The sequence below is a fragment of the Malaclemys terrapin genome (genome assembly GCF_027887155.1).
Source record: "Malaclemys terrapin pileata isolate rMalTer1 chromosome 20 unlocalized genomic scaffold, rMalTer1.hap1 SUPER_20_unloc_1, whole genome shotgun sequence".
Classification (NCBI taxonomy): Eukaryota; Metazoa; Chordata; order Testudines; family Emydidae; genus Malaclemys; species Malaclemys terrapin.
This window is the reverse complement of record NW_026530188.1, coordinates 1596992-1621402: the sequence shown is the minus strand read 5'-3', so window position 1 is coordinate 1621402 and position 24411 is coordinate 1596992. Positions and strand designations below refer to the sequence as shown.

The window sequence follows — 24411 nt, the reverse complement described above, 5'->3', positions numbered from 1 at the left end:
GTAATAAAAAAGTGTTAAAGTGAAGCTTACGTTTACTTTTCTCTGGGGGGCGGGGACAATGGCTGTTCTTAAGCAAATTTCCTGCCAGAGCTATTCCTCCCGCTTGCCCCCGAGCAGACCCTGCAGCGGGGAGTCCTGTGGGTTAACGCCTTGGCTGAGCTAAGACCCCCCTAGCCAGGCCCTGCAGTGGGGAGTCCCGCAGGTTAATGCTCTGGTTGAGTTAAGCCCCCCTCCCATCCAGACCCTGCAGCGGGGAGACCCGCAGGTTAATGCCCTGGCTGAGCTAAGCCCCCCCCCTCCCCATCCAGACCCTGCAGCGGGGAGTCCCGCAGGTTAACGCTCTGGTTGAGCTAAGCCCCCCTCCCATCCAGATCCTGCAGCGGGGAGACCCGCGGGTTAACGCTCTGGTTGAGCTAAGCCCCCCCCTCCCATCCAGACCCTGCAGCGGGGAGTCCCGCAGGTTAACGCTCTGGTTGAGCTAAGCCCCCCTCCCATCCAGATCCTGCAGCGGGGAGACCCGCGGGTTAACGCTCTGGTTGAGCTAAGCCCCCCCCCTCCCATCCAGACCCTGCAGCGGGGAGACCCGCGGGTTAACGCTCTGGTTGAGCTAAGCCCCCCTCCCATCCAGGCCCTGCAGCGGGGAGACCCGCGGGTTAACGCTCTGGTTGAGCTAAGCCCCCCTCCCATCCAGACCCTGCAGCGGGGAGACCCGCGGGTTAACGCTCTGGTTGAGCTAAGCCCCCCTCCCATCCAGGCCCTGCAGCGGGGAGACCCGCGGGTTAACGCTCTGGTTGAGCTAAGCCCCCCTCCCATCCAGATCCTGCAGCGGGGAGACCCGCGGGTTAACGGCCCCTCCCCCGCCCCGTTAACGGTCTCGGAGCGCCCCTTCCCGCATCGCATTTGAATACGACCCGCCCCCTGGGCGTGGCTTAGGCTATATCAGCCCGCCCCCTGCGGCCCCTCCCCGCCTGCGCTGCAGCGTGGAGCAGGTGGGCTGCGGCCGGGCCGGGCTGCGGGGAGCCGCTGGGGTCTGCCCCACATCTGCTTCCTTGGGGGGGCCCGGTTCCCTCCTCCCCCCGCCCCCACCTCCTGCCCCCAACCCCCCCGGTTCCCTCCTCCCCCCGCCCCCACCTCCTGCCCCCAACCCCCCCGGTTCCCTCCTCCCCCCACCTCCTGCCCCCAACCCCCCCGGTTCCCTCCTCCCCCCACCCCCTAACTCCCTCCTCCCCCCCACCCCAAACCCCCGGTTCCCTCCTCCCCCCGCCCCCTAACTCCCCCCACTCCTCCAGTCCAGGCCCCGCCCCCCGCCACAGGGCCCCGCCCCCGTGGCCACGTGACCGGCCGTTCCCGGGGCCCCCCCCGCCCGTTTTCCGGTTCCGGTTCGAGCCCCGCGCGCCGCCCGGGCTGCGGCCGCTGCTGCTGCGCCACGAGCGGGGCCCGCGGGATGGAGCCGCCGGCCCGGGGGGGGCCCGGGAGCCGCCCCGCGGTGAGGGGGGGCGCGGCCGGGGGGGCCTGGGGCGGGGGGAGTTGGGGGGCTGGGGGGGGAGGACGAGGAAGTTGGGGGCCAGGGGAGGGGCCGGTAGGGGGTGAGGAGGGCGTTGGGGGGCCGGGGGAGAGGTGTCCTGGGGGAGGGGGTTGTAGGCCCGGGCGGTGAAGAGGGAATTGGGGGGCGGTAGGGGGTGAGGAGGGAATTGGGGGGCGGTAGGGGGTGAGGAGGAAGTTGGGGGGCCAGAGGGAGGGGCCGGTAGGGGGTGAGGAGGGCGTTGGGGGGCCGGGGGAGAGGTGTCCTGGGGGAGGGGGTTGTAGGCCCGGGCGGTGAAGAGGGAATTGGGGGGCGGTAGGGGGTGAGGAGGGAATTGGGGGGCGGTAGGGGGTGAGGAGGAAGTTGGGGGGCCAGAGGGAGGGGCTGGTAGGGGGTGAGGAGGAAGTTGGGGGGCGGTTGGGGGGGAGGAGGAAGTTGGGGGGCCAGAGGGAGGGGCCGGTAGGGGGTGAGGAGGAAGTTGGGGGGCGGTAGGGGGTGAGGAGGGAATTGGGGGGCGGTAGGGGGGGAGGAGGAAGTTGGGGGGCCAGAGGGAGGGGCTGGTAGGGGGTGAGGAGGGAATTGGGGGGCAGTAGGGAGTGAGGAGGAAGTTGGGGGGCCAGAGGGAGGGGCTGGTAGGGGGTGAGGAGGGAATTGGGGGGCGGTAGGGGGGGAGGAGGAAGTTGGGGAGCCAGAGGGAGGGGCCGGTAGGGGGTGAGGAGGGCGTTGGGGGGCCGGGGGAGAGGTGTCCTGGGGGAGGGGGTTGTAGGCCCGGGCGGTGAAGAGGGAATTGGGGGGCGGTAGGGGGTGAGGAGGGAATTGGGGGGCGGTAGGGGGGGGAGGACGAGGAAGTTGGGGAGCCAGAGGGAGGGGCCGGTAGGGGGTGAGGAGGGCGTTGGGGGGCCGGGGGAGAGGTGTCCTGGGGGAGGGGGTTGTAGGCCCGGGCGGTGAAGAGGGAATTGGGGGGCGGTAGGGGGTGAGGAGGGAATTGGGGGGCGGTAGGGGGTGAGGAGGAAGTTGGGGGGCCAGAGGGAGGGGCTGGTAGGGGGTGAGGAGGAAGTTGGGGGGCGGTTGGGGGGGAGGAGGAAGTTGGGGGGCCAGAGGGAGGGGCCGGTAGGGGGTGAGGAGGAAGTTGGGGGGCGGTAGGGGGTGAGGAGGGAATTGGGGGGCGGTAGGGGGGGAGGAGGAAGTTGGGGGGCCAGAGGGAGGGGCTGGTAGGGGGTGAGGAGGGAATTGGGGGGCGGTAGGGGGGGAGGAGGAAGTTGGGGAGCCAGAGGGAGGGGCCGGTAGGGGGTGAGGAGGGCGTTGGGGGGCCGGGGGAGAGGTGTCCTGGGGGAGGGGGTTGTAGGCCCGGGCGGTGAAGAGGGAATTGGGGGGCGGTAGGCGGTGAAGAGGGAATTGGGGGGCGGTAGGGGGTGAGGAGGGAATTGGGGGGCGGTAGGGGGGGAGGAGGAAGTTGGGGGGCCAGAGGGAGGGGCTGGTAGGGGGTGAGGAGGGAATTGGGGGGCGGTAGGGGGTGAGGAGGAAGTTGGGGAGCCAGAGGGAGGGGCCGGTAGGGGGTGAGGAGGGCGTTGGGGGGCCGGGGGAGAGGTGTCCTGGGGGAGGGGGTTGTAGGCCCGGGCGGTGAAGAGGGAATCGGGGCACTATAATATGGCGGGGGGGGGAGGGGTTCTGAGGAGAGGAGGGAGTTGGGGGCCTAGGTGGTGGGGGTGGGGCCCAGAGGGAGTTGGGGGGCTTGTGGGGTGAGGGGGCACCCAGGGGAGTGGTGAGAGGGGGCTGTAGATGGAGGCCTGTGGGCCTGTGGCGGGGAGGAGGGAGCTGGGGGGCTGTGGTGTGGGGGGTTCAGGAGGGGCTGGGGGAGCTTTGGCAGGGGCATGACTGGGGGAGTGGTACCAAGAGGCTGTGGGGGGCTGGGAGGGGAGTTGCGGGGGGCAGGAGCAGAGCGGGAGGTTAATTGCAGTGGAAGGGTCGGGGGGGGGGGTCTGGGAAAGGGGCCCAGGCCTGAGGACATGGGGAGACTGTACCTGGGGGGCCAGGCCCAAGGAAGGGGGGGAGGTTTGGGAAAGTGGGATGCCTGGGGGAGGGGTTGGGGGCAGAGGGGCTTTGGGGGCTGGCTCTGTGAGGCCCTGGGGTGGGGTGAAGCCCAGATGACTGGGGGGCAGGGAGCTGGTAAGGGGGTATCTAGTAGGGAAGGGGTTGAGGGAGTTGACTGGTGGTGGAGATTCTGGGGGGTGGGGCTAAGGAGCTGGGGGTGTGTGAAGCGGGGAGCAGTTGGGGGGCACTCGGTGTGGGTAGGGCGAGGGAGGTCTGAGGGAGTGGGGGGCAGCGGGTGGCGGTGGCTGCAGAGGGGGTGCTGGGAGTAGGGGGCAGAGGGAGTGTCGAGCGGTCGGGCATTGAAAGGCTCTGGGGTGGGAGTTATAGGGTGATGGGGTGTTAGCTGGGAGGGTGCTGCAGGGGGGGGGGACTTGGAGGGGGGAGCAGGGGTACCAGGCAGGGGGGGCTGGGGAAATGGAGGCTGATGTGAAGGGTGAGGGGGTAGCTGAGGGTTGGGGGTACAGGCTGTGCCTTGTGGGGGCGGCATCGGGGTGGGAGGGAGGAGTTTGGGGACGGCGGGGAGTGGAAAGGCCCTGGGGGAGCGAAGGGGAGGAAGTGGGGCTGAAGGGGAATGCGTTGGGGGGCTGGGCAGGAAGGGGGAGCAGGGCTGGGAGCCCAGTGGCCAGGTTTGTGGGGGGCAGCGGGGGGTCCGTCTCCAGGCCTGCTGTTGGATCGGGGCCCAGCTGTTTGTGGGCAAACAGGGAGTGGATTGGGGCCGTGGGGCAGCTGGGGGAGAGGTCTGGGGGGCTCGGCACGGCATGAAGCCACGTCAGGGACACGGGCGGGTTGGCACGCAGGGTGAGCTGGGGCGGGCCGGGGTCGCCGCAGCGAATCTGGCCTCAGCCCAGCTCCGGGGATGGCGTTTGGCCACCGGCTCGGCGACGCTGGGCTCCAGGCTGGCGCCCGCTGCCCTCCCCCAGCCGGGCCTTGGCGTCGCTGCCCGACCTGCTGCCTTGTTTGTCTTCCTCCCGCGCCCGTCGGACACGTCCCGAGCAAGGCCGCGGCTGGGGTCTGGGGCAGGAAGTGCCAACCCGGGCGACCCAGTCTTAGGGCAGGGAGAACTCCCCCGACGCCATCGGTAGGTGCCGTCCTGTGCCCCGATGGCGGCTCCCCTCCGCCCCATTTCAGCTGAATCGCTCCCAAACTGAGCTCCGAAGAGCCACAAAAACCGGGCGCTTCGCCCCCCGTTAGCTTGGCACAACTGGGGCCCTGCAGCAGCCGGGCACCCGAGCATCGTACATGGTCGCGACTCGCTGGGTTCCTGCGGCAATCTCGCATCTGCCGCTCCCCGAGGGGAGCTCGGGGGTGCCCCAGACCCGGGTGGGTCCCCCACAAGGCTGGAAGTGACGCCGACGTTCCTGGCTCTACCCAGACAGCTCAGAGCCGCAATATCGCGGCGCCGGCCGCACGGCTCGGGCCTTATTTCCCCTGGTGGGGGGTTGCCCGTCGCCCCCAAAAACACCCACCGTGGCCTGGGTTGTGGCAGCACTTAGGCCGTCTGGCCCCAGCCAGGGATCCAATGTGTCGGGGCTGTGCATGGCCCGACTGAAATCGGGGGTTCCCCGTTCTTGGGGGGGCCTGGAAAGACTCAATCTGAGCGGAGCTGCCGGGGCGGGACACGGAGACCCGGGAAGCCCGGAGCGTAAAATAATCTTGCTTCTAGCTCCTTAACGCTCTGATTCCTCGGCCGTGAAACGCCATGTGGCGACTTGGCCTGCCCGCGCGGTTGCTGCCGGCCCGTTTCCCGCGAGCCCCTTGGGCTGCCGAAGGGCCCCCGCTGTGCGGAAGAGCCCGCCCCTGGCAGGTGTCCACGGCCGGAGCTCGGTGGTTTCAAGCTGTAACTCGGTTCGTGACGTTGCGCTGGTTTTTGTGCCCGACACGCTCTGTGCGTTCTCCTCTCGGCTGGGAGAGGCTGTCGCGGCTGGGGCTGGAGCTGCCAGTTTGCCTGTTTAGGTCTCACGTGGTGCGGGGGGGGGGGGCGGGGGAGAGGCCCCCCGTCGGAAAGGGAAAACAAGGGGGCTGAAACGCGTGAGCTGGCAGGATGTCTCCGGGCCTGGGCCGCTGTCTGAAATGGCGTTAAACGGACACGCAGAATTGGCTGGCTTCCCGGTTGGTGGCGGTTCAGGAGCCCCACGGGCACGGCTCGCCTGGCACAGAGACGCAGCTGGGGAGCAGCCGCACAGTGACCCCCGCGGTGCTGGATCGCCAGGTGCTGCGATGCAGCCACCTCTGGGGAGGGGCAGCTGTGTGTGGGTGGCTTGCGTGGTGCTGAGAGGTGGCCAGGTCTGGAGCGTGGGACAGTTGGGGAACAGCTGCACATACGGCTGCATTGGGGAGGGCTTGACCGGCGCTGAGATGCAGCCGCTTCTGGGGAAGGGCAGCTGGGGAACAGCCACACATAACGCTGCATAAAGCCGGCTCTCCCGGCGCTGCAATGCAGCCAGCTCTGGGGCCTGGGGCAGCTGGGGAACAGCCGCACATAACGCCGGCTCTCCCGGCGCTGAGATGCAGCCACCTCTGGGGCGTGGGACGTCTGGGAACCGTCGTGCCGCTGCGTGCTGACTTCGGAGACTGCTCCCTTATCTGATGGGGCAGCGTTGGGCGTGCCAGAGACGGGCTGTAACTGCTCACGCTGGAATGTGGCCAGGAGCGCGGGGCCGGGCTTCCCACTGACCTTGCAGGCCTGAAAGCTGAGCCGCGGGATTGGGCCTTATCTCCCCCGCCTCTCCCGAGAGCCCTGGCGGGGGCCAGCCCAGTGGGAGACGCCCACGCCGATCGCCCCTCCGCCGAGGAGCGAGGCATGCTGGCCCCGGGGCCTGCGGAAGGATCCAGGCTCAAAGCCTGAGCAGCGCGAGTCATGCTCCCCGTGGGTGCTGGCTGCTGGCCGCTCCCTGCGCCCGGATAGGAGGGGTGGTGGACGGACGTGCCTTCAGTCTGGGCTGCAAGTGGGCGCCCTGAGCCGAAAGCCAGAGCCCTCCTGATAGCCCTAGTGCTTTGCTCACGACTCGGGCGCCTGGCCAGGTGTTATGTGCGGCTGTTCCTGGCTGCTCCGCCCAAGAGGTGGCTGCATCTCAGTGCTGGGAGAGTCATCCCCATGCGGTGTTATGTGTGGCTGTTCCCCAGATGCTCCGCCCCAGAGGTGGCTGCATTTCAGTGCTGGGCAAGTGATCACTACCTACGGTCGGTCCTGTGTACGTGTCCAGTTGTTCAGGGTGACGTGATTTCTTAAGCTGGAGCCTCATTACTGGCAACCTTTATTCTGCGATGAAAACCCTTTCGGAGGAGGGTCACGGGAATGAAGTGTCCAGTAGATGGACTCCTATTTAAACTGTGGGAGTGGGGTCTGGTGATTAGAACAGGGGGAGAGGGGGCTGGGAGCTAGGACTCCTGGGTTCCTTCCCCGGCTCTGGGAGGGGAGAGGGGTTAGTGGTTAGAGAAGGGGGGGCTGGGAGCCAGGACTCCTGGGTTCCTTCCCTGGCTCTGGGGGGGGAGTGGGGGTCTAGTGGTTAGAGCAGGGGGGCTGGGAGCCTGGACCCTGGGTTCTCTCCCCGGCTCTGGGGGGGCAGTGGGGGCTAGTGGTCAGAGCTAGGCCAAGCCCTCGGAGCAGGGTGCTAGTGCGCGTAAACAGGCATGGCCTGAATGTTGACGCTGTTCCTGGACGCAGAGCGTTGTCTGCCCGAGCCCTGGGCGGACAGGTGGGGGGCACAAGCCCCGGGGGGAACCCGCCCCCCCCATCCAGCCGTGCTGACCCCCCCATCTCTGTCCCCGCAGTAGCCGCTCCCCCAGCTCAGCACCATGTCGGAGGGCTGGGTGGACTGCCCCACCCTGGGGCCCGGATGGAAGCGCCGCGAGGCCTACCGCCGATCCGGGGCCACCTGTGGACGGACGGACACCTACTATCAGGGGTACGGACACTGCTTCTCCCTTGGGGGCGGGGCTGGGCAGCCCCCACGGCAGAGGGGCGGGAATCGTGTTCTGCAGAGCCACAGTGACAGCCGGTGTGGACACGGCACGGGAGGGGAAACCGAGGCACGGGAGGGCCTTGGCCTCAGCGGGTCAGAGCCAGAACTCCGGGCTCCTCTGGGGTTCAGGCGCTGCCCCTGCAGCCCTCCCGCTCCCTGGATCTCTCCACACCCCCGGCCTGGCATCTGGGATTCAGGGGCCTCCAGTCGGTCCCAGCCTCGTCACACACGAGCGCTGGCCCTGACCCCGGCCTGCCCTAGTGCTCCGTGGGAGAGGAGCTGCCTGCTCCAGCCGGGCAGCCCCCTGCTAAGACAGGGTGCGTCTGTCTGCAGCTGGAGATAACTCTCCTCCGCCCGCCCCCGCAGGAAACCGGCTCTGCTGGATGGAGTCTATTTACCTACTCTGAAGCCAGCTGGGTTAGAAAGAGAGGCTTCTGCTGCGGGCCAGGACTCCTGGGTTCTCTCCCCGGCTCTGGGAGGGGAGTGGGGTCTAGTGGTTAGAGCAGGGGGGGCTGGGAGCCAGGACTCCTGGGTTCTCTCCCCGGCTCTGGGAGGGGAGTGGGGTCTAGTGGTTAGATCACGGGGGGCTAGGAGTTAGGACTCCTGGGTTCTCTCCCCGGCTCTGGGAGGGGAGTGGGGTCTAGTGGTTAGATCACGGGGGGGCTAGGAGTCAGGACTCCTGGGTTCTCTCCCCGGCTCTGGGAGGGGAGTGGGGTCTAGTGGTTAGATCACGGGGGGGCTAGGAGTCAGGATGCCTGGGTTCTCTCCCTGGCTCTGGGAAGGGAGTGGGGTGTGGTGGTTAGAGCAGGGGGGGCTGGGAGCCAGGACTCCTGGGTTCTCTCCCCGGCTCTGGGAGGGGAGTGGGGTCTAGTGGTTAGAGCAGTGGGAGCTGGGAGCCAGGACTCCTGGGTTCTCTCCCTGGCTCTGGGAGGGGAGTGGTGCTGTGGTGGTTAGAGCAGTGGGAGCTGGGAGCCAGGACTCCTGGGTTCTGTCCTTAGTTCTCCCCCCTATTGCCTGCGTGTGGATCAGGGTGTGTGTCTTTCCTCCCAGCCCCCGAGTCCGTTGCTGGCGCGTGTGCTTTTTCAGTTATAAACCCGCATGTTATGAAATGAAACCGTCCCCCCTCTTTCCCCTCCCCCGCTGGCGCTCGAGGCGTTTCGCTCGGCCTGCGGTTCTGCCTCCAGCCGCCAGAGCCTCGGCGTAGCCCCCTGGCTGCTCCCCGGTCGAGTGAGTCTCCTCTCCCCGCCCCTCTGGGGCTGCTCGTGGGTTGCATTAGTAGCCAGGTCGTAGTAGTGTCTAGAAACTGGGGGGGCTCCCTGTATCCCCACAGCGTGTCTAATCTAAACAGCCCTAAACCCCTCCGCTCAGTGCCGTCCCCGTCCCAGCGCGCTGCCTGGCATCTCTCCGCCTCCCGCCCCTGGCACCCGCGAGGCGCACAGCTGGCTGGAGCCTTCCAGGGCAGCCCAGCCGGGGCCCTCGCCGGGCCGGTTTCCCTGTGGCTTGGGCTGGCTCTGCGGCCGCACGGCGCCTCCGGGAAATCCCCGCCGGAGCCGCTTCCCGCTCCCTGCCAGCCCGGAGGCGAAATCATCCCGGCTCTGCCGAGAACCAGGGCCTGGGAGCTGAGGCGTGGCCAAGCCGGGTTATAAATTGACTAGTCCAAAGTGCAAGGCCGTGCAGCCAGTGGGGAGAGGAACGAGATTTTCTGCGCGAAGGTGACAGGGCTGGGTGGAGCCGTCGGGGGCACGGGCGAGCCTAGGCCGGATCAGGCGCAATGGGGAAATATTCAGGCCTCTTGACTCATGCGTCCAGCTCCCAGGGGAAACACAAGCGGGTGGAGAGGGGGGGTCTGGTTGCTCGCGCTCAGTGTGTCGGGCGGGAGACGAGTTAGCGAGACGAAGGCCCGTCATCGGCCTGAGGAGCAGTGCAGGCGGCGAAGGAGACGGTTCCCGAGGGACTCCCACGAGGGTGCGAGCCACCAGCTGAGATCTTAGCCGGGTCTTGGGCAGGGCCGGCTCCAGGGTTTTTGCTGCCCCAAGCAGCAAAAAGAAGAGAAAAAAAAAAAAAGCTGCGATCGCGATGTGCGGCGCTCCTGCTTCAGCGGCAATTCGGCGGCTGGTCCTTCGCTCCGAGAGGGAGTGAGGGACCCGCTGCCGAAGAGCCGGACGTGCTGCCCCAAACACCTGCTTGCTGGGCTGGTGCCTGGAGCCGGCCCTGGTCTCGGAGGCCGAATTAGCAGCGTAGGGGGCACGTTTTGCCCCGCGTGGGGCAGCTGTAACCGCTTGCCGGCCGCTGTTTCCTTCCGTCGGCCGGTGCTTCTCTCTTAACGACCTCCGGTTCATGGGCGTCTCCTCGGGAGTCTGGCCCCCCCCAGATCCCTGCAGGGGACGACTATCCAGGGGGCGATCCTCTGAGTGGGTTTTTGTAGCTCCCTCGGACCCACACCCTGGCCTGCTCTTCCGCTGTGACGGGGGAGTCGGATTCAGTAGCCATGAGTCCCCCGTGCCCCACCGCCCAACCCCCTTTAACCTCCTGCCTGTTTTCCATTAAAAGAGAATTCCCAGTCTCCTGTCTGAGCCCTGCCCTTCCCGTAGGGGGCAGCGTCTCCCTCCTGCCCTGTAGCTAAAGCAGAGTTGAGATTGGGTCTCGGGTGCTGTTATTTAATCCCTGCCTGTGGATTGTTACCTTGTGGCTGTAAGTTCCACAGGCTAATTTTGCGCTGCATGGGAAAACGTGGCCTTCCCACGTCGTTTGCGAGCGAGCCTGTTCTCCCGGCTCCCTTTGGCTCCAGGCAGGTGCATCACTTCCCTGGGCGGGGTGTGTGTGTGTGGGGGTATTCCCAGCCCCCCAGGCCAGGCTGGGGTGCTCTCTGACACCGGCTCTGTCTCTGCCTCCCCTCCCACAGCCCCAACGGCGAGAAATTCCGCAGCAAGATCGAGCTCACCAGGTTCCTGGGGCCCTCGCAGGACCTGACCAACTTCGACTTCAAGAACGGCGTGCTCCGCGACCCGCCCCCCAAGGTCAGAATCCCCGCGGCAGGCCTGACCACGGGCACGGTGCCGAAAACTCGGCCGGGCGCCCCCTCGGCTGACCCAGGGCCGCCTCCCCTTTATAAAGCAATGCCCAAAACAAGCGGTTCTTAGTTGGAACACGACCTCCCCATCCGTGATCCTGTTGCTCCCGCGTCCTCTTCCGAGGGCCTGTGTGTTCCTGCTCCTTGGGAATGCACTGAGCTGGTGAATAGCCGGTGCTGAGGGCGGCCGTTCTTGCCGCGGCTCCCAGCCGACTTTGGTTGGTGATTTTCGCCGTGCCCGGGGCTCTGGCGGAAACTCCGGTCGCCTTCGCTCCGTCCGGGTGAGACTCAGGCCCTGGACACAGGCGGCTCCGGGGAATTCGTGCGGGAGGCAACTCTCAGACCCAGAAATGGAGGCGAAGGATTGATTGGAAACCCTGAGCGGGGCTGCGGTGGCACCCAAACCCGCCCCGCACACTAGTCTCGCAGTCCCTGGGGCCTGGAGCCCACGAAAGCCAAGCCAGGGGGCGGGTGCAGCACAAACCTCACCCCACCAGTCCCCATGTGCTGGGTGGAGTCCGGCAACACCTCTTTTAGACCCGTTTTCCCTCCCGCCTGTGGCCAGGGTTCATGACGTCTCCCTCCAGCGGCGTGTTCCGGGGAGCCGTAATTAGGGTTCCACGAGCCACGTGTGACACCCACATGTCCCAGTCGATTGGCTCCGGCCGCACGGTTGGCTCCGTGCGCCAAAACTCCCTCCAAAGCGGCCACGGTAACTGGGCCTTTCACGCTGGTGCGGTCGGCTCGCATGTCATAAGCCGCTGATTGTGCAAGTGGCCGCCCTTGGGCCAGCCGCTCCCACGGCCAGCCGGGTAGAGGCCACGCTCACAGCCTGCTGGGAATGTCAGGGTCCATGCCGGCGCGGCCGCCATTCCTGCTAGTGAAAGCGTTTCCCGGGGGCTGGGAGCCAGGACTCGTGGGTTCTCTCCCTGGCTCTGGGAGGGGAGGGGTCCAGCACATAATGCATGATTGGGTCAGGAATGGCAGGTGGAGGGGGGCATCACACGGGGCTTGTTGGGGAAGGCCTGGCTGACCTCCCCACCCCATGTTGCAGGGGGCTGCGACCCCACCTCCAGCCCCGCTCGCCTTGCGCCCCGTGCAGGTGAAGAAGGCCCAGAAGAGGCGCCTCTCGCTGTCGGAGCCAGACCCCCCAAACTCCCCTGAGCAGCCGCCCCCCAAACAGCAACCTGTGAAGCTGGAGCCCCCGGAGCAGCCGCCCCCGGAGCAGCGGCCTCCGCCCCTCCCGGAGCGACGCCCCCGGAAGCGCCCAGCGGCCCTGCTAGAAGCCCAGGAATCGGCGCAGGATGCCGTAGTGGCGTGAGTTTCCCCCAGCCCCCCTGGGGTGCCCCGTCCCCTGAGCCCTCCGGGTAACAATGCAAATGCTACGGGGAGGTGCAGAGAGCCCAGCCGGACGCCTGGGTTCTGTCCCCAGCTCTGGGAGGGCAGTGGGGTCTAGTGTTTGGAGCGGGCTGGGGCTGTGAGCCAGGACTCCTGGGTTCTATTCATCCACGGAGACGTCCCAGTGTCCCTGGTCCGTCTCCCGCGCCACGATCCCTCCCCGGCACCGGAACTGCCTGGCAGGCCCTTGTCCCTCCATCCAGGCCTAGCGGGGGTCCCTGCCCCCCTGGGGGTGGCTTTGAGCTCATCACCAACCCGGGGGGCCCCAGACGTGGGACCTCAGCAGCCCACCTCTGCCTTCCAGATGCTGCGCCAGCTGCCAGAACTACTTCCCCGGGGTGATGCTGCCCAGCCAGAGACGCTGCCGCTGGCTGTGCCCGGACTGCCGAGGTGGGTGAGCAGGGTGGGGCCGATGGCTAAACCCCGTCCTGCTTGGGGGGGGGGGGGGGGTTGCTGCTTTGCCCAGCTCCCTAGTCCCTCCTAGAAGGAGCCGGGCTGTGAACCCAGGTGTCCTGTCCGGACTCCGCCCCAGAGGCAACTGCATCTCAGTGCCGGGCGAGCCGTCCCCATGTGTCTCTGTGCCCGTTACCCCACCCCAGAGGTGGCTGCATCTCCAGGAGACTGACCTATCTCGGCCCCACCTGCCCTGGTGCCGCTACCTGTTGTGTTGAGCGTCAGCCACCGGGGCCAACGCTGGTTTGTTTCTTTCAGCCCAGAGAAGAGACTTCAACAGGGAGCAGCGGTTCTTCAAGGTAAGGCCGGGGCTGGGGCTGGGGTGAGGGCCAGGATTCCTGGGTTCTCTCCCTGGCTCTGGGAGGGGAGTCGGGTCTAGTGGATAGAGCGGGGGGGGGCTGGGAGTCAGGACTCCTGGGTTCTCTCCCTGGCTCTGGGAGGGGAGTGGGGTCCAGTGGCTAGAGCAGGGGAGGGCTGGGAGTCAGGACTCCTGGGTTCACTCCCTAGCTCTGGGCGGGGAGTGGGGTCTGGTGGTTGGAGCGGGGGGGGCTGGGAGCCAGGACTCCTGGGTTCACTCCCTGGCTCTGGGCGGGGACTGGGGTCTGGTGGTTGGAGCGGGGCGGGGGCTGGGAGCCAGAACACCTGGGTTCACTCCCTGGCTCTGGGAGGGGAGTGGGGTCCAGTGGCTAGAGCAGGTGGGGCTGGGAGTCGGGCCTCCAGGGGGCTGGGTCTGTTTCCCTGGTCCCCTCCTTGTGGGGGGCGGGCGAGGGGCCTTGGCTGCGCCGGCTGAAGGCCCTGCCCCTCTTGCAGCGGGTGGGCTGCGGGGCCTGCCAGGCCTGCCAGATCCCCGAGGACTGCGGCATCTGCACCGTGTGCGCCGTGCGGGCCAAGAACCCCGAGCTCCGGATCGGCAGGAAATGCCTCCTGCGGCGCTGCCTGAAAATCGTCAAGAAGGTACCGGCCGGCGCCCCGCCCCCCTCCCCCTCTGGTGCCCCTCACTCCCGCCCCGCAGCCCCTGCCAGCCCGGCCCTGGGCTCCCCTCACTCCCGGCCTCTCCCCTCTGCCCGCGCAGGGCTTCGGCTGCGGCGTGTGCCAGGGCTGCCAGGCCACCGAGGACTGCGGCAGCTGCTACATCTGCCTGCGGAGGCTGAAGCCCGGCCTGAAGCGACAGTGGAAATGCCTGAAACGCCGCTGCCTCAAGAAGAAGGTAGGGGGGGGGGGGGGGCTGTGGGGAGCCGCGGAACCCTCCACCCACATGGGCTGGGACACTGGCTGGGGGCTGCTCTCAGCCCCCCCACCGCAGGGGCTTGGGGGAAGAGGAGGGTCGGGGTGGGGCCCTGGCCTCCCCACTTTTGGGAAGGCTCCGCTCCTTTGAAGGGGTGCCGCAGTGAGGGAGAGAGCGCCCCCCGCGGCAGATCCCCCCCTGCCCTGCCCCCCGCACCACAGCGCCCGCTGCCCAGCCCCCCATCCCGCTCCTCACAGCCCGGCGCCCCCCAGCACCGCAGCTGGCACTAACCATCTTCTGGTGTGCAGCAGAAATCGGTGGTGGCGAAGAAGGCAGGGTACGGCCCCCGGAAACTGACCGTAGTAAGTACCCGCCCTACTGTTTGGAGCTCCCCTCGACACAGCTTCCCTGCGGCCTGCGTGGTGGTGGTGGTGGGGGGGATTCCCAGCATGCCCTGCGGCCTGCGTGGTGGTGGTGGGGGATTCCCAGCATGCCCTGCGGCCTGTGCGGGGGGGGGGGGGGTAGGGGGATTCCCGGCACGCCCTGCGGCCTGTGTGGTGGTGGTGGTGGGATTCCCGGCACGCCCTGTGGCCTGTGGGGGGCATGGTTTCTCAGCATGCCCTGCAGGTGGCCCGTGTGTGTGACAGAGACGTGGCTCCCTGGTGAGTGTGTGTGTGGGGGGCTGGGCGCGTGCGGCTCCTGCGTGGGTGTGGGGGGGCTGGCATGTGCGGCTCCCCAGTGGGGGGGGTGTCGCATGTGGCTGCCCGCCGTGGGGAGGGGGGGTGTGTGCGGCTCCCTGGTGTGAGTAAAGTGGGGAAGGCTCCCTCCCCGGGTGGGGGGTTGGTCGCATGTGGCTCCCTGGCGTGGCTGTGTGGGGGCGGGGGGGCGTGTGTGTTTCCCCATTGTGGGTGTAGTGGGGACAGGGGCAGGCATGTTTGGCTCCCGGGTGGGGGGGCGGAGGGAGGTGGGGGCGGGTGCCTGTGGCTCCCTGGCATGGGTGTACTGGGGGGGGGCAGGCGTGTGCGCCTCCCTGGCACGGCTGCCCTGTGGCTCTTGCCCCTCTGTGCCCCCCCAGAGGGCAGCCAGGAGCGGGTACAGCTGTGGCCTGGCTGTGGGGTCCGGCCTTGCCACGCCGCCCCCTGGCAACTAACAGCCGCTCGCCCTCTCTCTGCCCGGCTGGCGGCAGGACAGGCCCACCCGAAACCACCCCTTGGCCCTGCCTGAAGCTGCAATGAGGGGCTCGAACCGTGCCCCCCCGACCCCCGGTGAGCTCACTGCCCCAGTCCAGTGGTGAGAGCAGGGGGCGCTGGGAGCCAGGACTCCTGGGTTCTCTCCCCGGCTCTGGGAGGGGAGTGGGGGCTGGTGCTTAGAACAGCGGGGCTGGGAGCCCGGACTCCTGGGTTCTCTCCCCGGCTCTGGGAGGGGAGTGGGGCCTAGTGTTTAGAGCAGGGGGGCTGGGAATCCGGACGCCTGGGTTCTCTCCCCAGCTCTGGGAGGGGAGTGGGGTCTAGTGCTTAGAGCGGGGGGCCTGGGAGCCAGGACTCCTGGGTTCTCTCCTGGCTGTGGCAGGGGAGGAATGTAAGGGCAGCGCTGTGGACTGGTTCACTCTGCGTCTCTCTCACTCCTTCCTGTCCCTTCTTCGTTCTTTCTTTCCTTGTCGCTTCCCTGCCCTCAGGACGGGCCCCCCGCCAAGCCCCAGCTGGCCCCAGGGAGGCGCCGCCGGAGGCTGCCAGTGGCCGGGCCCAGCGCTGTGAGTGGGTGTGAGCAGCGGGGAGCACTTCTGGGAGACCGCGCCACCCCCGGCGGGGTTAGAAAAGGGGAGGGGGGCCTGGGAGCCAGGACTCCTGGGTTCTCTCTCAGCTCTGGGAGGGAAAAGGGTTTAGTGGTTAGAGCAGTGGGGGCTGGGAGCCAGGACCCTTGGGTTCTCTCCCCGGCTCTGGGAGGGGAGTGGGGTCTAATGGTTAGAGCAGGGGGGAGGGAGGGGCTGAGAGCCCGGCCTCTGGGAGGGGAGAAGGGTCTAGCGGTTAGAGCGGGGGAGAGGGGTGGGGTGGGTTGCCTCTGCCGGGGGGTCCCCATGGGGCGGGGGGCCCGTGCGGCTGTGGGTGGGTTCTGCTCTGGCTCTGTCCTGCCAGCCTGTCTGCGCTGCCGTGTCCTGCGAGCATCTCTTCTCTTCCTTCTCTGTCTCCGCCAGGACGGCCTGGCCCCTAAACCTCGGCGCCGTAAGAGATTAACCCCGGCCGCAGCAGCCACAGTGAGTGCGGTGCCAGCCCCCCCCGGCGTCCTTGTTCCCAGCCCCTTCCCCCAGAGCTGGGGAGAGAACCCAGGAGTCCTGGCTTCCAGCCCCCCAACATCCCCCACTCCTAGAGTCCCCACGCAGTGTTAACCCTAGAGATGGAGGAAGCAAGCTCTCGTGGGAGCCAGGACTCCTGGGTTCTCTCCCTGGCTCTGGGAGGGGAGTGGGGTCTAGTGGGGGGGGGGGGGGGCAGGGAGCCAGGACTCCTGGGTTCTCTCCTCGCTGTGAGGTCTCTGGCTGGTTCCTTTCCCTTGGCAGTAGGGGTGACCCACGCTGGGGGCACTCTGTATTGCGTCGGGGGAGGGAAAGGGGGTGGACGGGAACCCCGACACTCAGTGTCCAGCCTTGTCCCCCTTCCTGGCATTATGGGGCTGGGCAAGCTCTGTGGCTCCGGGAGCTGCCGGTTGGCCCCTCTGCCGTGGGGCAGGTGTGCGTGCCCTCTCATCCGGCCAAGGGGGTCTGAGCCGGGCCATGGTGGTGACACAGGGGACGCCTGGCAGCCAGTGGGGCTGGATGGGCAACAAGCTGGGGGGGCGGTGATCCAGCCCCACCCTCTGGTACCCACTCAGCTCAGGTGGGGTCATGGACCCAGGTGTCCGGGTCACCCTCCTTGCCCTGAATTCTGGGGGAAGTGGAAGGACCCAGATGTCCGGGCGGTCCCTCCAGCTGGACTCTGGAGGAGGAGGGACCCAGGTGTCCGGACTCCGGAGGAGGAGGGACCCAGACATCTGGGCCACTGTTCCCCTCCTCTCCCGCCAGGCCCTGCATGTGTTCTGCAGAAGGGACCCCGGCATCCGGGTGACCCTCCCCCCTCACCTTGTCTTCCCTTCGCTCCCCCCAGAAATGGAAGCCGTCGCTGGAGCGAGACCCCGGCGGCCTCTCAGGCTCCCGGCGCAGGGTGAGTGAGAGACCTGCCCGGTGCAGGGGGAGCCCCATAGGCTGGGGTGGTGCAAAGGCCGGGGGCGGAGACCGCGAGTGGAGTGCGGTTGAGGGGTTAGAGCAGAGGGGCTGGGAGCCAGGACTCCTGGGTTCTCTCCCCGGCTCTGGGAGGGGAGTGGGGGCTGGTGGTTAGAGCAGGGGGGCTGGGAGCCAGGACTCCTGGGTTCTCTCCCCGGCTCTGGGAGGGGAGTGGGGGCTGGTGGTTAGAGCAGGGGGGCTGGGAGCCTGGACTCCTGGGTTCTCTCCCTGGCTCTGGGAGGGGAGTGGGGGCTGGTGGTTAGAGCAGGGGGGCTGGGAGCCTGGACTCCTGGGTTCTCTCCCCGGCTCTGGGAGGGGAGTGGGGGCTGGTGGTTAGAGCAGGGGGGCTGGGAGCCTGGACTCCTGGGTTCTCTCCCCGGCTCTGGGAGGGGAGTGGGGGCTGGTGGTTAGAGCAGGGGGGCTGGGAGCCAGGACTCCTGGGTTCTCTCCCCGGCTCTGGGAGGGGAGTGGGGGCTGGTGGTTAGAGCAGGGGGGCTGGGAGCCAGGACTCCTGGGTTCTCTCCCCGGCTCTGGGAGGGGGCAGGGGGGCTGGGAGCCAGGGGAGCTGGGCCTACTGCACAGAACTGTAGAGTCTATGGCTGGCCCCCGGCTCCTGAAAGCCAGTGTCAGTCGCTCCCTGAAGCTGTAACTCCGGGTTCACCCAGCCTAGGTCGCTGGGGTCGGCAGGGCAGGGGGCGGGGCAGTAGGGCGGAGGAGGGATTGGAGCGGGGCAGGGCGGCGTCGGCTCTGGGGCCAGGGGGTAACCCCCTCCTCTCTCCGCCGCCCCCAGAAACAGCTGGGTAAAGTGAAGGAGAAGAAGAAGCCGGGGAGGCCACCGAAACACCCGAGTGCCAGGGCCCGGAGCAGCGTGGTGAGTGACCCTCCCTGCGCCGTGGGGTGGGGTCCAGCAGGGGGCGCTGCGGCATGGCCAGGCCAGAGCCTGCTGAGAGACCTAGCGGGGTGACTGCACGGTGGGGCTGGGAGCCGGGAGCCAGGACTCCTGGGTTCTCTCCATGTCTCTGGGAGGGCAGTGGGGTCTAATGGTTAGAGCTGGGGGGCTGGGAGTCAGGACTCCTGGGTTCTCTCCATGTCTCTGGGAGGGCAGTGGGGTCTAGTGGTTAGAGCTGGGGGGGCTGGGAGCTAGGACTCCTGGGTTCTCTCCCCGGCTCTGGGAGGGCAGTGGGGTCTAGTGGTTAGAGCTGGGAGCCAGGACTCCTGGGTTCTCTCCCCAGCTCTGGGAGGGCAGTGGGGTCTAGTGGTTGGGAGCCAGGACTCCTGGGTTCCATCCCTGGCTAGGAAAAGCTTGTCTGGTGGTTCTGTGGCTGACAGTCTACGCCGGTGCTCTCCCCCCCAGCGCCCTGCTCTGTTCCATGGACTAACTTGCCTGTGTGTCGCCTGCCCGCTGTGCCCCTCCCTCGCCATGGGGCTTGGCCGTGGGCTGCAGAGCGCTGCCCTGCTGTCTCGCCGGCCCTGGTGCCCTGCTGCCCGGGGACACCGGCCTGCTGGGCGTTTCCCTGACACCGGGTGTGCGCCCCTGCTGCCACGGCGCAGACTCCAGTTCCCTTGGGCCTCCGGGGCCTGCTGGGAGAACTGGGCGAGTCTGTCCCCACGTCCCAGGCTGCCTCGAGCACTAGGGCTGGAAGGGACGTCGGCGGGTCCAGCCCCGGCGCTCTCCGTGTCAGGGGCTCGTCCAAGCTCTTCTTGAAACCCTTGGCGCGGACCCTCGGTCTGGGCGGGACTCTGTAAGGGGGGCAGTCAGGTGACCGGGAGCTCCGGCCGGGCCCCGGGAGCCAATCTCGGGTAGGAGCGGAGAGGGGACTGTCCCTCGATCCGGCCATGGGGCTGCGATCCTGTTCCGGTGCCCGCAGTTCAAGGAGGAAGTGGGTCGATCGGGGAGGAGCCAGAGGGGGAGAGGCCGGGAGCTGAACAAAAGGGAAGTGAGGGGCTGGCTCGCTGAGTCAGCACGTACCCGCACGTGCTGGGGGCCGGCGCCCCAGCCCGTGGCCACGGGTCGGGCCTGGATTTGGGGAGCGGAGTTGAAGCGAGAGATGATTCATCTCCAACCTGTGTCTTGGGTGGGCGGGAGGCGCTAGATACCCGAAGGCAGAAGTTAGACCCATGAGGTCACGCTGAGTCTGGGGGGCCGGGCCCCCCGGCTGGGGTCGCTCGGCCCTCGCTTTGAGTCCAGGGGGCTGGGGCCCCCTGACAGGGGCCGATTGGCTCTCGCTCTGCGTGCCCAGGGCTCCCTCAGTGCTCCACAACCCACGCCGTATGCCCCCTTTGGCAGGCCGGTGATTTCCCGGCGCCAAGGGCGGGGAGGGGGCCTGTGTGCGGCCGTCTCACACACACACACCCCCCCGCGCTCTGACCCGGCGCCTCTCTCCCCGCCCGGCAGCTCTGCTCCAAGAGCCGGCGGAACCGCAAGTGCGGGGAGTGTGAGGCCTGTCTGCTGAAAGCCGACTGCGGCCGCTGCGACTTCTGCCGGGACAAGCCCAAGTTCGGCGGCGAGAACCTCAAGCGCCAGAAGTGCCGCTGGAGACAGTGCCTGCGCTTCGCAATGGTTGGTGCCCTGCCCGCCCGGCTCGCGGGGTCCGGCTGCTCTGGGAGGGCAGGGGCACGGTGCCAAGCGCTGAGCTGGAAGGGACTTGAGGGCGCTCGCTCCGGCTGGCGCGGCTCTGGCTGGCCTTGGGCGGGGTGGGCCCTTGCCCTGGCTGGCGTAGCTCCGGCTGGGCTCGGGCAGGGCGGGCGCTTGCCCTAGCTGGCGTGACTCTGGCTTGGCTCAGGTGGGGCGGGGGCCTTAGCTCTGGTGGGCTCCCAAAATGCTCCACGGCTCTGGGGCTCCCGTCCGACTGTGGCCGTTGGAGCAGGCCCAATGCCCCGGGGAGGGGAGACGGAGCCCTTTGTGTGGGGCACACCCCTCCTACCGCCCGCTCGCCCGGGCTCTGTGCCCCACATCAGGGGAGCGTCTTCCCTCCCGGCCCGCGTCCAGCACTCTTGCCCTGCTCGTCCTGTGGCGTGGAGTTCCGCAGCTGCGCCGTCCACGGAGCGGGATCTGGGCCCGGCAGAGCATGGTTTTGTCCCCGCCGGGTTTGTTCGCCTCCCGGGAGGGTGCTTGGGGCTCAGAGCTGCCGTGGGTTTAGGCGCTGAGCTCCTGGGGACGTCAATGGGATTTGGGCTCAGGTCTTAGTGGCCGGTGGGCCGCGCTCTTCACCTGCAGTTCTCGGGGCCGTTTGGGCCTGGCACAGAGTCAGAGGCACTGTTCAGAAGGGGCTTGTGAAACCGGACGCCTGGGTTCTCTGCTCGGGGAGGGGAGGAGAGTGGGGTCTAGTGGTTAGAGCGCGGGGGGGCGGGAGCCAGGACTCCTGGGTTCTCTCCCTGGCTCAGGGAGAGGAGTGGGGTCTAGTGGTTGGGGAGGGGGGGTGAGAGCCAGGACTCCTGGGTTCTTTTTCTCTGCCTTTCTGTAAATCTGGACTCTTGATGCAAACATCGTGACCAGGTGTCTGCGCACCTCCTGCACCCTCCCTGTGCAGCCGAACTCCCCTGCCCTGCACCCCGCTCTCTGGGGCACGTGGAAGGGCCCCCCGAACTCGGTGACTCCCATCCGGGGGGGGCCGTGTGCGTGTGCAGGCCGGGCTGCGGGGCCCGTTGCTGGCTGGGGAGGGGCTGGAGTGCAGGCACCCAGAGGCCGTGGGGATGGGCAGGACCGGGCCGACTCTCGCTCTCCCTGTCTCTCGCTCTCTCTTTCTCTCTTTCTCTCTCTCTCTCTCTCCTGCTCGCCGCCTGCCCGGCTCTGGCTCTGTCTCTCCCTCTCTTTCCCTTCCCCAGAAGCGGCTGCTGCCGGCGGTGTGGAGCCGCGGGCAGGCGGAGGAGGGGGCGGGGGCGCTAGCCCCCCGGAAGGCCTGGAGGCGCAGGATCGGCCGCAGCCGCCAGCCGGCCCGGATCAAGCAGGTGGGGCGGCGGGTCAAGGGGAGCGGCCAGCAGCGCTGGGCTCGGGGCAGTGCCCCGCCGCAGGTAACTACCTCCCCCTGCCCCGCCCCCCTGGCGGCCCGCCCCCCTGCCCTGCCTGCCCCCCCAGGCCCAGGCGCTCGGCCCGAGGCAAAGACACTCGCGCTTCTCTCTTTCTTCCTCCGCTCCGCCTTTCCCGCTCGTCCTTCCGGCCCGGTTACCGCTCAGCCTGGGGGGAGGGGAGCCCAGGACTCCTGGGTTCTCTCCCGGCTCTGGGAGGGGAGGGGGGGCTGGTGGTTAGAGCGGGGGGGCTGGGAGACAGGACTCCTGGGTTCTCTCCCTGGCTTGCTCTGTGACTTTTTGGTCAAGACCTTACCCCTCTGTGTGCTTGTCCCCATCAGTGACTTGGGGTGGTGACAGCGTGTGTGTGGGGGGGACGATCCGGGACATCGGCTGCACTGCTGGGCCGGGGAATGAGAGTTAATTTCGCTTCTCCCCATAGGTTCTTGGATTCGGCTCACTCTGGAAGGGGAGTGGGGGCTAGTGGTTAAAGCTGGGGGACTGGGAGCCAGGACTCCTGGGTTCTCTCCCTGGCTTTGGGAGGGGAGTGGGGTCTGGTGGTTAGAGCACAGGGGTGGGGCTGGGAACCAGGACTCCTGGGTTCTCTCCCAGGCTCTGGGAGGGGAGTGGGGTCTAGTGGTTAGAGCAGGGAGGGCTGGGAACCAGGACTCCTGGGTTCTCTCCCAGGCTCTGGAAGGGGAGTGGGGGCTAGAGCTGGGGGGCTGGGAACCAGGACTCCTGGGTTCTCTCTCAGGCTCTGGGAGGGGAGTGGGGTCTAGTGGTTAGAGCAGGGAGGGCTGGGAACCAGGACTCCTGGGTTCTCTCCCTGGCTCTGGGAGGGGAGTGGGCTCAAGTGGTGAGAGCGGGAGGAGGCTGGGAGCCAGGACTCCTGGGTTCTCCCTGCTCGGCGGTGGCTGTCTGGGGGGGCTCTGTGCTGCCCCCTGACGCTGTGCTCTGCCCCACAGGAGAAGGAGTGCCCGCCGGGTGGGGAGCTGCGGTTCCTGGCGGAGAAGGGGGTCGCCGAGGCGCCCGGGCAGCTGGTGCTGCTGAAGGATCGGCCGGGCAGGGACTTCGTCCTGCTCCGCGACGCCCCCCAGAGCTTCCCCCTCCTGCTGCAGCATGTGAAGGAGGAGCCAGCCACACCCCCGCCCCCTGCCCACCTGGAGGTGAGAGGGGCAGCCGGGGCGTCCCCCTTTCCCCCTGGGTGTCCCCCTCCAGTGGTGCCCGGCTTGGGACCAGTCCTCCCCCTTGGGGTGACCCAGGGGTCCTGGCTCCGTGCCTCGTGCTGGGGTGAGGACTGGCCCCTGCGCCTGCATCCCCGCAGCGCCCCCTACTGGCTGTCTTGGCTCTGTGGGTTCAGTCCTGTCCCCGGTCTCTCTCCCCCCTGCAGGAGCCGGCCCCCACCCTGCTCCGTGCCGCCCCGCCCCTGGTGAAGCAGGAGAAGGTGGAGCCTGGATGGGACCTTGCACCGGTAAGAACCCCCGCAGCTCCTGAGAGCCCTCTGCCCTCCCAGCGTTGGGGAGAGAACCCAGGGGTCCGGGCTCCTAGTCCCCCCCCTCCCCCCGCTCTAACCTCTAGACCCCACTCCCCTCCCAGGGCCAGGGAGAGAACCCAGGAGTCCTGCCTCCCAGCCCAGGTTCCCTGAGAGCTGCCCCAGGCAGGCTTCGGGGCACCCCCAGTGCTCACCCCTCTCCCTTGCAGGTGCCGGCCGGGGTGCCCCTGCGGATGGAGGGCCGGGGGCTGGCCAGGGAAGTGGTGGTTCTGGACCCAGCTGACAAGGACGAGGAGGAGGAGGAGCGCACCCCGGTGGTGAGTGGGGGGCAGGGTGGTGGGGGAGGGCTGTTCCGTGAGGGCCATGAGAGAGCAGGGGGCTGGTGCTCTGGGGGGCAGGGGCCTGTGTTGGGAGGATGGGTGTAACGGGGGTGCATGGGGGTAGTTCTGGGAGGCTGGTGCTGGGGGGAGCAGTTTGGGGGTGAAGGCGGCAGTTCTGGGGGCGTCTGGTGCTAGGGGCAGGGTTGAGGGGTGTATGAGGGTGGGGATGGGGCAGGGGCAGTATAGGGGAAAGGGGGCAGGGTTGAGGGGTGCATAGAGGGAGTTCTTGGGGGCTGAGGGTCTGGTGCTGGGGTAGCAGGGGCCATGTTGGGGGCAGTTCTGGGGGTGTCTGGCACTAGGGGGTGGTGTTGAGGGGGTGTATGGGGGCAATGTTGGGGGCCTGGTGCTGGGGGGGCAGGGGCAGTTCGACGCTGGGGGCGACCGGGGTGGCACTGGCCAGCCCCCCTGACCCCCCCGTTTCCCCCCCGTGCCTGCAGATCATGGAGATCTACAGCCTGGGGGCGCTGGCGGGGCGGGCGCCCCTGGACCCGGTGCTGCGGGAGTTCCTGGCCGAGCTGCAGGAGATCCCGTTGCCGGCCCATTGGGAGGTGCAGCCGCCCCTGGGGGGGCCCGACCTGCGGCTGGTCCAGCGCTCGGCCCGCTCCACCATGGCCGCCACCGTCATCCACATCCGCCCGGGCCTCTTCTTCCAGGTGGTGGCGCGCCAGCTGCCCGTGCCCCCCGAGCACGAGGTCTACGCCAGCCACCCCGCCCGCCTCACCACCGTGGACGAGGTGGTGGAGCTGATCTGCGACCTGGAGGCCTATCGGCTCTGCCCCGGCTGGCCGGCCGGCTGGCACGCCGGGCAGCGCTCCCAGGCCTGCGACGTGCTGGTCTACTCGGGCTGCTGCCCACAGTGCCGCCTCAACCCGTGGCCCTCGGGCAGCGCCGGCCCCTAGTGCCCCCCGTGCCCCCAGAGCTTCTATTTTTGACACTGGAATCGGCTGGACCCTGCCAGGTTGGGGGTGAGGGGGGGGCAGAGGTGGGTGCGGCGGGGGGGGGGGGGAGTGGCGGCGGCACCAGTTTGTTTTCGTTGCTTGTTTGTCCCCCTTCCAGGCTGGGGGAGGGCTGAAGGGACATTCTCCCCCCCCCCCGTGGTCACATGAGCGGCTCTAGCCAATGAGGAGCTCTCTCCCCGTGAACCCCCCCAGGCAGGGCAGAGGGCTCCTTCCTGAAACCCCCCCCCTTTGCAGTGACTTGGGGGGCAGGGATTTCAGACGCCATCTTAACTTGCTTTAACCCCACCCCACCCATTGGCCTGGGTCTCCCACCTCCCCCACCCTTTGTGGGGGGGCAGACCCATGCCACCTTCTCCCCCCCAAGCGATAGCTTCATCTCCACCATGGGGGGGGTGCTCCCCCTTTCTCTCTCTCCTCCCCCCCCCTCCCAGTTTAGGCTCCTGTTTTAAAACTTGAATTCTTCCTTGGTGGCGATTTTTCTGCTGCAGGGGGGAGGGGACAGCTCCCGGGGGGCGGGGGGGGGGAAGGTTAGAGGACACGGGTTGCTTGGGGGGGCGGGGGCAGAGCTGACCCCGTGCTGCCCACTTCTGTCTCCCCCCTCTTC

General features: G+C 68.1%; 1 protein-coding gene across 13 annotated transcripts; it reads left to right on the top strand.

Moving 5' to 3' along the window:
- Positions 1 to 1364: 1364 nt before the first annotated feature.
- MBD1 (methyl-CpG binding domain protein 1) lies at positions 1365 to 24067 on the top strand. 13 transcript variants are annotated; one of them, XM_054014782.1, is made up of 19 exons: positions 1365 to 1486; positions 7385 to 7518; positions 10478 to 10592; positions 11748 to 11962; positions 12348 to 12433; positions 12755 to 12795; positions 13307 to 13450; positions 13569 to 13703; positions 14030 to 14083; positions 15397 to 15471; positions 15913 to 15972; positions 16856 to 16912; positions 17762 to 17842; positions 19367 to 19531; positions 20797 to 20982; positions 21942 to 22142; positions 22367 to 22447; positions 22678 to 22785; positions 23286 to 24067. In XM_054014782.1, the coding sequence occupies exons 2-19, from the start codon at positions 7409 to 7411 to the stop codon at positions 23745 to 23747; spliced, it is 2376 nt and encodes a 791-aa protein (XP_053870757.1). In that variant the 5' UTR covers positions 1365 to 1486; positions 7385 to 7408; the 3' UTR covers positions 23748 to 24067. The 13 variants fall into 13 exon arrangements, with proteins under 13 accessions (XP_053870757.1, XP_053870756.1, XP_053870752.1 ...); XM_054014781.1 differs by having other exon boundaries at positions 11700 to 11962; positions 14033 to 14083; XM_054014777.1 differs by having other exon boundaries at positions 11700 to 11962.
- Positions 24068 to 24411: the final 344 nt, after the last annotated feature.